The 12,684-nt window shown below is 61.1% G+C and overlaps 1 protein-coding gene across 3 annotated transcripts; it reads left to right on the forward strand.

The window, feature by feature from the left end:
* The first annotated feature begins 1,619 nt into the window (after positions 1-1,619).
* Positions 1,620-12,036, forward strand: GATD3 (glutamine amidotransferase class 1 domain containing 3). Of its 3 annotated transcripts, none has more exons than XR_006965636.1 (7): positions 1,620-1,791; positions 2,226-2,278; positions 3,989-4,102; positions 5,023-5,142; positions 7,836-7,928; positions 8,181-8,440; positions 9,821-9,904. XR_006965636.1 is itself a non-coding variant. In XM_047099119.1 (7 exons), the coding sequence occupies exons 1-7, from the start codon at positions 1,663-1,665 to the stop codon at positions 11,323-11,325; spliced, it is 795 nt and encodes a 264-aa protein (XP_046955075.1). In that variant the 5' UTR covers positions 1,623-1,662; the 3' UTR covers positions 11,326-12,036. The 3 variants fall into 3 exon arrangements, 2 of the variants coding, with proteins under 2 accessions (XP_046955075.1, XP_046955076.1); XM_047099119.1 differs by lacking the exon at positions 8,181-8,440 and adding an exon at positions 11,197-12,036 and having other exon boundaries at positions 1,623-1,791; positions 9,821-9,977; XM_047099120.1 differs by lacking the exons at positions 1,620-1,791; positions 2,226-2,278; positions 8,181-8,440 and adding exons at positions 2,954-3,746; positions 11,197-12,036 and having other exon boundaries at positions 9,821-9,977.
* The last annotated feature ends 648 nt before the right edge of the window (positions 12,037-12,684 follow it).

Raw genomic sequence — 12,684 nt, forward strand, 5'->3', positions numbered from 1 at the left:
AATAACCGGCAGCGTTACGTTTGACAAAGTGTAGCCGAGCAGACCCTGGAGAGGACAGAGGAGTGGGAGGTGGGGGCCCTGCAGGGCCTGGAGATGTGGCCGGCCTCCTACACGCTCAGCAGGGAGGCGGCTCTCAGCTCCCAGCCCTACTGAATCAGAATCTGCATCGTAGCCCTCCCTTCCCCAAAATGGAGACATAGTGCATGTTAGCATCATCCCCGTGACCCCGTCGCTCTTATCAGCTCACGTTCTGGAGGTGACACTGAGGGGACAAATGAACGCACCCACCCGCTGGTCCCCCAGGAGCCGTGTAGAAGCCAGAATCCCCATGGGAGAGTTCCCAGCTGCAGGGAAAGGATTGAGAATGGCTCTCCTGGGACCAGAAGAGATTGGGTCCATCTGTAGAAATGGAGGGGTCACGGCTGAAGGTTCAGGAATAAAGACAGTGATTGTTCCAAGCTCATCTTTGGTTCTTTTAGAATATCCTGAATTTGTTATTGTAGTTTCCCAGGAAGATCTCTATGCAGAGATTTACCCTAAGTCTTAAAAAATGGAAACATTTAAACATCAGTGACAGTGGCAGCTTTGGGTTGAAATGCACAATATGTCTGCAGTCCTCCAGTGGCTTCCAAAAGTGACCACTTAAATTATCTTGGGGGCACCTGGGTGGTTCAGTGGATTAAGTCCAACTTCACCTCAGGTCATGATCTCTCTGTTCGTGGGTTCGAGCCCCGCGTCAGGCTCTGTGCTGGCGACTCTTAAGCCTGGAGTCTGCTTCAGATTCTGTCTCCGTCTCTCTTGCTCTCTCTGCCCCTCCCCCACTCACACGTTGTCTCTCAAAAATGAATAAACGTTTTATACATATGTATATAATATATATATTACATATAAACTCTTGGACACCTGTTAGTTTGCAAAATAATAGATTAAGGGAAAGTATAATAAAGAACGTATCCAGGCGGCTCACGTGACCTGAATCCAGGATAACAACTATGTATTTTTAACGGGAGAATTCCAGCTAGTACCTGAAAGAGTCCTGCTAGCCCCACTCAGCAAGGATTTAATGCATGGAGACACTCTGTGCATCCGAGGCAGCGCGCGCCTGCAGCAGAAAACAGACATCCCCGTGGCTGTCCTCGCCCCAAACCGACCCGGGGAGCCTTTCCAACCAAGCTCAACTTGCAGGAAATGCGGAAGGCGGAGCCCCGAGGGGGCTCCCATCCGGATCCCGAGTCAAACACCACGAAAAGACGACTTGAAATGTGAACGTGGGTTATTCGCCATCAAGGAGCTGCTCCCAGGAGTGCTGACAATAACGAAGTCTGGAGTCTCTCTATCGGCCGCGAGCCGCGCCCGACCCGGGTGCCACAGCCCGCCCCAGCTGGGTAGGGGGTGCTTCCCGCCCGAGGAGCTGCTGCTGCCCTGGGCTCGGGGTCCCGGACCCCGGACACGCTACTGCGTCGACTCACGCAGACAACAACCAGCGTGCTCGCGGGAGAGGGGCCGCGGCGGGCGGACGGTGCGCAGGCGCGGCCCCGCCCACCGGCGCGCTCACGGGAGTCTGGGCCGGGACGGGCGCATTGTGCGCAGGCGCGAAGCACGCTCGTTCCGCCCAGGCCTCCGCGGTCGTTGGCCCCTGCGACCCACTGTCCCCGCGCAGTCATGGCGGCGGTCAGGGCTCTGGTGGCGCCCAGGCTGGCGGCGGCCTCCGCGTTCGCGCCGCTCCATGCACCCGCCCCGCGCGCGGCCCTACACAGCTCCGCGCCGCGGCCCCGGGCCAGGGTCGCGCTGGTAAGCGGACTTCGGCGGGCGGGCATGGGGCGGAGCTGCCGCCAGAGGTCACGCCGCTTCCCATCCAGTTCCGCCCGAGGTCGGGCCCTCCTCACCCCCCACCCCCGAGGTCGGGCCCTCCTCACCCGCCCCCCCTAGGCCCGCCCCCCCTTAGCCCCTCCCCTCCCCCTCCCAAGGTCGGGCCCTCCTCACCCCCCCCCCCCCAGCACCACCACCCCCCGGGCCATCCCCCAGCCCTCCTTCACCTCTGCCCGCGGCGGTTCTTATGGTCCTCGCCGCCACCCCACCGAGGCCCGCCCCCTACCTCTCTCCATGCAAGTCCCTTCTTCACGCCCCTCCCCCTGGCCGGCTGCCTCCAGGTGGAGTCCCCTTTGACACCCTCTTCCCCCCCTCCCCACCCCCCCCCCCCCCCCCCCCCCCGCGCTGTCCCGCAGGTGCTGTCTGGATGCGGAGTCTACGACGGGACTGAGCTCCACGAGGCCTCAGCGTAAGCCCTGAAGGACCCTTTGCCTTTTCCTGAGCCATTTGGAGAAATGTTTGATTAGAAAGGCAGAGGAAACGAGCCACCAGGCACGGGGAGGCACACAGCGGGAGCCAGAGATAAGTTCTCTAAGTGCCACCTGTAGCGTTGTCACTCAGAGACAACCATGGAATACATCTCGTGTTTTTTTAACACTCGTGGTTAACTTATTTTTATTTTAAAAAAAAAAATTTTTTTAACGTTTATTTATTTTTGAGACAGAGAGAGACAGAGTATGAATGGCGGAGGGTCAGAGAGAGAGAGACACACACAGAATCTGAAACAGGCTCCAGGCTCCGAGCTGTCAGCACAGAGCCTGATGCGGGGCTCGAACTCACAGACTGCGAGATCATGACCTGAGCCAGTCGGACACATAGCCGACTGAGCCACCCAGGCGCCCCACCCATGGTTAACTTTGAGATCAGAGTGCGTCATCATGACTCTAGGGCGATGAACGCCTGGGTGGCTCAGTCGGTTAAGCCTCCGACTTCAGCTCAGGTTATGTCCTCGCGGTTCGTGGGTTCGACTTCAGCTCAGGTTATGTCCTCGCGGTTCGTGGGTTCGAGCCCTGCGTCTGGCTCTGTGCTGACATCTCGGAGCCTGGAGCCTGCTTCCGATTCTGTGTCTCCCTCTCTCTCTCTGCCCCTCCCCCGCTCACGGTTTGTGTTTATCTCAAGAAGTAAACATTAAAAAGTTTTTAAAAGAAGGCTGTGAGGCACGAGGCACCTTCAGCTGTGGACGGTGTTTTTGATGTTAGTAGCGTGTGGCTTTTTATTAAAGGCTTCTGTGAGCAGGACTGGTAGATGTCAGATCTGGAGTCGGTGGGCAGGGAGAGTTAGGTCATGGTTGGGGAACCTCTGCCTCCCAAGTGCAGGGCCCGAGCGTACCCAGAGGAGCCTGAGGCCCCTCCCCGTCCTGCACCTGCCTGCGGGTGCGGGTGTGGGCACTGGACATGGAGTGGTCTTGGGAGTGGGCAGAGCTGGCAGGCGGCAGAGGGCCAGGAGAGCTTCCAGAGCGGGGCTCGGAGCAGGGGCATGAGAAAGCAGGCGGGCTGCGTGAAACCTCCGGGGTGCGGGCAGGGAGCCCTGTGTGGAGAGCCCTGCAGGTTACAAGGACGAGAGCCTGAGTCCCAGGGTGGTTCTACCGGGTCACCCACCTCATGTCTCCTCCTCTGAAAGGGGGACAGTGAGAGCCCCGTGTCTGGGACAGATTTGGACTTGTGCCTGGCACACAGCAGCCCTCAGGGAGACCTGCATATCTCTCTCCCAGCCCTGTGACTATCATGGGAGAGGCGGGAGAGAGCGAGTGTCGTGACCGGAAGCCCCCCTCAAACCCTTGAGGGCTGCGTTGATTGGCCTGTGGGAGGAAGACCGCCCTGAAGCAGCCTGGGGTCCAGGCTGGGACACCAAGTCGAGTCACCCGTCCCTGCACCCCGGTTTGTAAAGGGAGCGTGGGGACTAGCTGGGCTCTGCAGGCTAGTTCAGGGACAGCGAATCTGGATTGTGGCCGTTTGGGTCATCGGCAGGCCAACTATAACTTTTTGTAAAGCAAGTAGGATATTAACGTGCACGAGAGACTTCTGCAGGGCGCTCTGCAAAAACCCTGCTTGTAGAAACACGCTAAGAGGTAAAGCTGGGTTGGGCATGTTTCAGTTCTGTGTGATTTTCTTCCACGCAGGGTACTGGTTCACTTGAGTCGTGGCGGGGCTGAGGTCCAGATCTTTGCTCCTGACGTCCCTCAGATGCACGTGATTGACCACACCAAGGGGCAGCCTTCTGAGAGCGAGACCAGGTGTGATCCTGCTCCTCCGGCCTGGAATGTGGGCACGGGCCTGGTACAAACTCCCTGAGAGCCGGCATGCTGGGTGGCTTTGTCCTGGCGGGGACCCTGCCTGTACTCTGAGTTCTGAACGCAGTCATTCAGAGCCCCCGTCCTCAGGCTGTCCTGTGGTCGTGCTGTTGTTATCTTTTAATGCCTACCAAAACACGGAAAGGATAGAAAATTCCGGCTAAGTTCCTCCTATCTTTGTTTTGACCCACTTCTACTTTTTTTTTTTTTGTACTATTTATACCCTAGGTGGGGCTTGAATTCACGACTCTGAGATCAAGAGTCATCCCCCCACCTTTGTTTTGGTCAAGGCTGTGCCTCCCGGCTGGGTCTCGTGCCGTGTTCACCTGTTTGGGCCCCAGTCTCTGAGCTGGCTCGAAACGGTGTTTCTGTCACTGAGGCCTGTGTGGTCTTTGTGCTCTCAGAGCCTTCCTTCTCCTCCAGTCTTGCTCCAGTGCAGGGACGGCCACACTTGCCCGCTGGCTTCACACAGGGGGCGCTCTTTCTCCTGGGAGCTGGTGTCGGCCGCCCCCCCTTCCTTTTCTTCCTGGGACACTGGTCCTGGCTGCAAGGCCTGGGGGAACACGGCACGGCGCCTACTGTGGCTGACCCTGGTTTCCTTCGCTTACCTGTGTGGCACCTTGGCCTTCCCCTGCTCTGTCCTGTCTTTCATCCGTCCCCAGTTCTGAGCACTCCAGATGCTCCAAATGGCCGTGTCACCTTCTCTAGGTCCTTGAGTGCACGTGCTGGTGCACTTCCCTGGCCCGAGTACATGTTTTCTGGTCCTGTGGTAGTGTTCCCCCCACCCCCACCCCCACCCCCCGCCCCGTTTTGTAGTCTGCAGGCTAAAGTTTGCTTCAGGCCTCTTTTGTGTTCTTTCCCAGGAACGTTCTGACGGAGTCTGCAAGGATCGCCCGCGGCAAGATCACCGACCTGGCCCGGCTCAGCGCAGCGGATCATGACGCTGCCATCTTCCCTGGAGGCTTCGGAGCCGCCAAAAACCTGTGCGTGTGGGGTCTCTGGGGTGTTCGCTTTTCACCTGTAGCGAAGCCGGGGACGGAGACGGGGTGGGGACGCGAGCAGCCGTCGGGGATCTCAGGTTCCAAAGGGCTGCACGGAGCTGGTCTGTGACAGGGAACCGGCGTGGCTTGGGGCTTAGGTCAACAGTTAGCCAGACGTGCTTTTTCTGTCGCTTCTCCCAGAATGCTCCTGGGCTGCTGCTGCGGGGGTGGGGGTGGCGGGGGTAGGGGCTTTCTCTGATCTAACCCTGTGCCCTGCCGGTCTCCGTGTCCGTGTGAAGCTGCTGTTCCGGTGGGCCGTTCAGATGCTGGTCCCAAGTGGAAAGGTTTTGCTCTCTGGTTGTCACCCTGGTAACTAGATCTGCAGCCGGGAGGGCTCGCTCTGGCCTGACGTCCCGTGGGTTTTAGATCCTCTTTCTGTGCGCATCCCGGAAGCTCTCTGCGCACTGGCCTTGCCATCCAGCACATCCGTTCCGAGGCGGCTTTGGCACAGCCGTCGTGGGTGGGAAGCCGGAGCGGGAGGGGGGAGGGTGGGGGGGGCAGCTGCCTTGGGTCCTCGTGCTCACTGCCGCCCTCGCCCTGTTGGCTTGGCTGGCCAGTGCCACCCCCGCCCCCCCGGCGGCGGTGCAGCAGCTCCCTGGCTGGCTCTGTGGGTGTCCCGCAGCCAGACGTCAGGTTCCCTGATGTGTACGCTGACCCCTGGCGGCTCCCCTCTGCCTGCAGACATCTGAACAGCTTTCGTCCACATCCCAGCCCTGCGTTCCCAGCCCCTCGTGGCGGTGCCTCCCGCTCCTGTCCACTTTGTCTTCCAAAAACCAGCCTTTCAGGCGACTGCCACCTTCACGCACCTCTCGGCAGTAGATGGCAGAGGACGGCCTGAGTTGCTGGCTGGACTTCCTCTTCTGCCAGACCGAGGTTTTTTCGTCGGGAGGACGAGCCTTATCTGTGACCCTTAGCTCCTCCCTGAGGATGAGGGCACTTTGGGGGTCTGTCAGGGTTGTGTCCCCGGCACAATTGACCACCCACGCTCGGTTAACTACAGACACGAGGCGCGCTGGGTTGTCGGTGGGTCCGTGTCTGTGCGCTCAAGGAAGCAGTGGCCTTGGGTCAGTGCTGTTGTCTGAACCCACTTCCTGGGGGAAGCTGTGGCTTATGGTCGCTTGCCCTGTTTTTCCCAACCTTTCGAGAAGTCAGGCAGGCTCCCGTGTCCTTGGTCTCCGAGGCTGCGGCTGCTGTGGTTGTCGGTTGTGCAGTGTGCACGCGGAAGGCTAGTTCGCTGGGGATGCGAGTTCACAGCGGGAACCGGGTTCCTCTCGTGTGGGGCCTCAGGCTCCTGCCCGGCCGTGTTTCCTCCGCCAGAGGTTCATACGCGTGGTCGTGTTAAACTAATGAGGTGGAGGTGTCTTAAGCTCAGTGATGTGTACTTTGTGTTTTCCGCCAACGGGGTGGCTTGTCGGTGGCCCTCTAACCACCTCACAGCCACACACGCAGATCCCGTTGGGTAGACGACCCAGCTCTGACGGACACCGTGTTTCCAGTTCCCCTTTTGTCTTGAAAGCTGTTTGGAGGTACAGTTGACACGTGTTTAAAGAGTAAAGTTGAGGGGCGTCTGGGTGGCTCAGTCGGTTTGAGCGTCCGACTTCGGCTCAGGTCATGGTCTTGCAGTTCATGAGTTCGAGCCCCGCGTCGGGCTCTGTGCTGACAAACAGCTCAGAGCCTGGAGCCTGCTTCAGATTCTGTATCTCTCTCTCTCCCCTTCCCCTGCTCATGCTCCGCTTGTCTCTCAAGAATAAACAAATGTTAAAAAAAAATTAAAAAAAAGTGGGGTCCCTGGGTGGCTCAGTCGGTTGAGCGTCCAACTTCAGCTCAGGTCATGATCTCGCGGTTTGTGGCTTCAAGCCCTTCGTCAGGCTCTGTGCTGGCAGCTCGGAGCCTGGAGCCTGCTTGGGATTCTGGGTCCCCCTCTCTCTCTGCCCCTCCCCTGCTCACGCTCTGTCTCTCTGTGTCTCAAAAATAAATAAAAATATTTAAAAAAAAAGTAAAAAAAAAAAGTAAGGTTGGCTGCGTTTGGACGTGCACGCACCCCGAGGATGCAGCAGCCCTTCAGGGTGGCACGCCTCCGTCGCGCCCACCGTTGTCCGGTCCCGGGGCTGTGACGCTGCCGTGGACCTCCCAGGACGGAGGAGCCGCGTGTGCAGAGCGGACAGCCCAGAGACGGGGCTCGTGGCAGGGAGCGTGGACTTTGGGCTTCGGTGGGTGTGACCAGTTGCCTCCCAGAGCGGTGCGGGTGCACACCCGCCGGCTGTAGGAGGGGGGCCACGCCGGACGCCTCCGCGGTCATCGCTGCAGTGACAGAAGCCATGTGTCGTCTCACCTGCGCGCGCCTCTCGCCTGGTCCGTGGGGGGCCTGCTGGCTTTAGGTCCACGGCCTGCGCCCCTGTCACCTCCGGTTCGCTGTGGCATCTGCTGCCCTCCCCCGCTGCCGTTTTTGCTTCTTTCTGACACAAAGTTAGGAAAAAACACGTCCGTGTAATTGTACAAAACACACGACACACACGTGAACTGCTTGTCGCGGGTGCTGGGGAGGGAGCAGAGCCACACATAACATCTGCGGGGTAGGGTTGGAGGCGCCCCAGGCTGGTGGACACCAAACTGTGAGAGGCCTCTTCTCGTGCTAGGAGCACCTTTGCCGTGGACGGGAAAGACTGCAGAGTCCACAAAGACGTGGAGCGCGTCCTGAAGGAGTTCCACGAGGCCGGCAAGCCTATCGGGTACGTAGGGGTGGGGAGTGCAGGGCTGCACCGTCCTGAAAGCCTGTTTTCGCTGAGGGGTTCACAGGACGTCCTAGGCACCTTCCAGCTCGGAAAATTCTGTAGTTGTGTGCTTAGGTCAGTATCGCTTGGTGACTTTATAGGAAAGAGAGCTTCTGGGAGGTTCCCCAGTCAGTCCTTCCCTGACCGCCAGCCTTTTCCAGTGCTCATTCTCCTCTCCTGACCTCTGCCTTCTGTCCTCGCTCCGGGCAGGCTGGAGCCAGTCACACACGAGCACCGTTCCCCAGCACCTTCCTCTGGGCCTGCACGCTCATTGCGTGCTTGGGTCTTTCACACTTGTCTGCACACCCAGACTCACCGGACCTTGCTCTTGTCGAGGTCCGAGGTCCTGGGTCCTGGCAGGTGGTGAGGCCGGCCACACCTGCCACCAGGAGCATGATGGTGCCCCTGTTGCCGGATCTGAGCCCCTGAGACTCGGCTTCCACGGACGCCTGGCCCCTGCTCTGACGAAGGTCGGTGTTTGTCCGTGTCAGTGCGCCGGAGCGTGCAGAGTGCACGGCTTCGGGTCTGCTGGTTGGAGAGACTCCCTCGGGAGCTCTGCGGTGAGAGATGCAGTGAAGACAGCTCATTGTGGTATAGACGGGAGCACTCCAGATCCCCTCTGACATCTGTGTGAACAGGGCTGTGTTAGAACCCTCCCACCTGGATGGGATATAGCGCCTGGCAAGGACAGTCCCCGCCCAGTCACTCTGCGGGGAGCCCCCTCCTCAGAACGGGGCCGGCCTCGGGTCTGCAGGTCGGGAGCATGTCTGCTCGCACGGTGCCTTCTCAGTCCCGGGCCTGCTCGGAAGAGACAGGCAGCAGGTGACGGCCATGCTCCACGCCTCTCTCTCCCAGAATGCTGTCACTGGAGCGGCACCCACTTCTGTGGGCCGAGCGCTAAGGGGGACCCTAGCGCCCTGCTTGTCATGAGCACAGGTGGAAGCAAGGGGTCCCGGTGGCTCGGCCGCCTGTGTGTATGTCCTCTGACCTCCGTGCAGGAACGGTCCCAGCAGGGGCCTCTGTCCGGAGCACATGGCTTTGGCTTGCTTCCGTGTCCACAGCCCAAGACCAGCACGGCCGGCCACACAGACAGCCCCACTTGAGGGCCGATGCCGCCGGGTGTCTGTGCAGGCTCACGACACAAGACGCTCCGGAGACACCAGGTCCGGGGACTGTGTCAACTTGGTGGCTGGGGGAAATTTCTGTCCGGGGTTTCTAAGTAGGCGGGTTAGCTGTGGGGTTTGAAGCACCGTGTGAGTTTGTTTTGACGATACTTTTTCGTGGCTTGTTACGATAGCTCCTACGCGGGGCCTTTAAAGGCCGCGCAGGAGAACCGGCTGGGTGCTGTGGGAGATGAGCCAGAGGAGAGGCCTGTGTGGGAACACGGTGGCCCAGAGAGGTCTGGGCGGCGGCTGGAAGGGTTGTGGGCCCCGGGGGAGGGGAGGGCAGTCCCCGACAGCTACACGCTGGGGCGGCCCGGCCCGTGGCCGCTATGGTGGATGGCCCGTGTGCCCCCTGAGCGCGCGCTGACACGGGCAGGGTGCCGGTGTGATGTCTGGTGCCCAGGGGTGTGGTGTGGCCGAACCACCGTGCTCGGGAGCGACTGGTCGGGAGTGCCTCCCGACTGCGGCCCGTAGGGGAGTGAGCGGAAGCTCGTGTCACCTGCGACGCCCCTCGCCCCGTTGGCCACGGCCACCCCGGGCGGCCCGGCTTCCACCTCCCAGCTGCCAGGCCCTCTGGCTAGTGTTGGCACTCGTCCTCAAGGTCAGGGAGGTCTGCGTGCCTGGCTGCGCCCCTGGCCGGGCGTCCACTCGTGTCGTCCCGAGCTGACCCTGTCCTTCACTCTTCAGCTTGTGCTGCATCGCTCCCGTTCTCGCAGCCAAAGTGCTCCGCGGCGTCGAGGTCACCGTGGGCCACGAGCAGGAGGAAGGCGGCAAGTGGCCCTACGCGGGGACCGCAGAGGCCATCAAGGCCCTGGGCGCCAAGCACTGTGTGAAGGGAGTGACCATATCCTTTCTGGCAGCCAGGGTGGCGGTGGCGGTGGCTCCGGGGACCCCTCCTCTGGCTCTTGAACCGGGAGCTGCGCTGCCAGGGGCACCTGGGAGCACATGCGTGACACGTGTAGGGTCCGATGCCGGCACGGGTCCCTCCCTGGCCGTGTTTCCAAGTCGGCCTGGTGGATGCGGGCTGGGTTCGGCACACCCCAGGCACACAAGGCCACCTGGTCAGGCGAGCGGTCGGCCTCAGGCTCGACGGGGATGGCTTTCTGGGTGGGAGGCTGGGAGCTGCCTGCCAGTGAGGGGAGTGAGCTTGCGCCCCAGGGTGGGGTGGAGGCTGCCCGTGGATGGGAGCAGTACCGGGGGGTTTCCTGGCTTTGGTGGAAGTTCCCCTGGTGGTGTGGACGGGAGCCAGCCCAGTGGCCTCATTGGTCCCCGGTCCTCCTGCAGGTGCCCGAGCGCTGTGCACACAGAGCCTCGGGCCAGGGCTGACCACAACCCAGGTCCACACCTGGACCCAGACCCAAGGAACAGAGCAGCACGGTGTCCCGGAAGGTGCCGGAGACAACACCGTGACCCTGGGTGTCTGTCTCGAAGGTGCTTTTCTCTCCTTGGAGGGCCGTTTGGCTTACAGACAGTTTCGGTTAAGTGCCCACCTCCCTCCTGCGCAGAGTGGCCGGCCCGCCCAGCAGCTGTGTGGGTGGAGCTGGCCCGGGGCCTTTGGAGTAGGTCCAGGAGGGCACCTTATAGGGAGGGGGCAGGGCCAGTCCCATCAGCGCTTGGCGTCTGCCCGACCAGGGCGAGAGCTCGGCTTGTGTCGGGGGAGGGTCCCGGGTCGGATTGGCCTCTTGTGGCCGACACTCGGAGCGGCTCTCTGTTCCGGTTTCTCAGACGAGGTTGCTGTGGGGCCGGCGCTCCTGTGTGTGCAGCCCAGGTCTGCGGGCGGGCCTGGGTCCCGTGGGGGCCTGCCACCGTGAGGGGTCTGAGGAAACCAGCGCTGGGCTCACTGAGGTCGGGACGCGTGTGCTCTGGTTACAGGGTGTGAGTGGCATGGGACGTGGACCCTGGCCGCGGGGACTGCGGCAGGAAGGATCCCCCATTTGGAGCTCCATTGAGAAGGGCGGCGGAGCACACTCTGGGAGTGGGCGGGGGCGGGGGTCAGGGTGGCGCTTCACACCCGCCACCCGTGTGTCCTTGCCGGGTGACTGTTTTCCGTAACTTCCGTGCACGAAGCTCACGTGGACCAGAAGAACAAGGTGGTCACGACCCCGGCCTTCATGTGCGAGACAGCTCTCCACCACATCCACGACGGGATCGGGGCCATGGTGAAGAAGGTGCTAGAACTCTGTGGGAAGTGACAGCGCCGTGAGCCCCGCCTCCTCCACCAGATGGAGCTAGTGGCCTGGCTTCCCGTGCTGCCTGCCGTTTGGCAGGAATTCGATTCTCTGCTTGCATCTATAGGTGCTTTTTGTCTGAAGAGGAACCTTGGCTGGGGTTGGCGGACGGCGTTCCTTCCGCTTGGCGGAGGCAGGCAGGGCCCGCACTGAGCCTGCGGCTGGTGCCTGCTTGGTGCCTGCGGGCGCAGGGCGGCTGACATCCTCCTGTGACAGAGATTAAAATGGGACCTGCTCTTTCAGGAGAAGAATTGGGGCACAACATCCCACACTCTTAGGTTTGGCCGGCTGTAGGGTCCTTGGTGTCTGGGGGGGAAGAATTTTTAAGTTTGTGGGTCTGGTAATTAGGAAACCACGTCACTGAACTTCTTGGTGATTGAGAACTCTGTAACTTGGAGTAATGCGTTCAGAAATGACACGGGGGCTTCATTTGAGGCCGGGGGAGTTTGCTTTCCCAAATGGACGCCGGGACGGCCGCGTGTCGGGCCTCCTGAAGCTGGCACGCAGGAGCACAAACCAGGGCTCTAGCTTTCCAGAAAGGGGGGGAGGGTGTGGCAGCCGGTTTGTGTGGTCGGCCTGCTGGGCGGAGACCGTCGGGTTGGTCCCAGGCCACGAGCAACAAACAGCCGGTGTCGGATGTACAGAGCAGGGGCAATAAAGCGTCTTGTAGCCGCACCAGCCGGTGTCTGTCGTGTGTGTGCTTCTGTTTTGGGGACAAACGTCGAGGGCGGCACCTGAGTGCAGGGCAGGCTTCACCCCCTGTGGCACATCCCTCCTGTCCGCCTCCCGTGACCCCCGGGAGGGTGTCCCCGCACGCAGCTGCCATTGCGTCCGTCTGTGCCTCATTTGGTTTTGAGAAAGCTGCGGGAATCGGCATAGCGGGCCGTTGAGTGTGGTGCAGCTGACGCTGAACTGTGTGGGTGCTGGCCTGGGAACGGGGCACCGAGGCACAGGCCCCCCACGCCACCCTTCAGCACTCTGCTGCCGTGAGAGGTAAGTGACAATGAGCCTTGTGGTTTTCCAGGCTTGGAGGGGAGCACGGAGAGCAGGGCCTGTGGACAGGGCATTAATGCCTGAAAGCGTGCCCCCTGGCCCCCCCCCCCCCGCTCGCCTGGTATCTGTGCCAGCCGGCCCCGACGTTTCTGGCCCTTCCTCCGTGGGCACTCCGTTCTCTGCGGCCTGACCTTCCCCTGCTGAAGCAGGAGCCCCCTCGGCACACCCACCGGCACCAGCCTCTCTGGCTGGGATGGTCCTTGCCCTGTGCGCTGTCCCGGGGCCCGTCAGAGGTCAGGTCACGGACGACCACCTCTCTCTTAAGAAACT

This window comes from Lynx rufus, unplaced genomic scaffold (assembly GCF_022079265.1).
Source record: "Lynx rufus isolate CCGP_SWC_20201006 ecotype Redwood Valley unplaced genomic scaffold, mLynRuf1.p SCAF_5, whole genome shotgun sequence".
Lineage (NCBI taxonomy): Eukaryota > Metazoa > Chordata > Mammalia > Carnivora > Felidae > Lynx > Lynx rufus.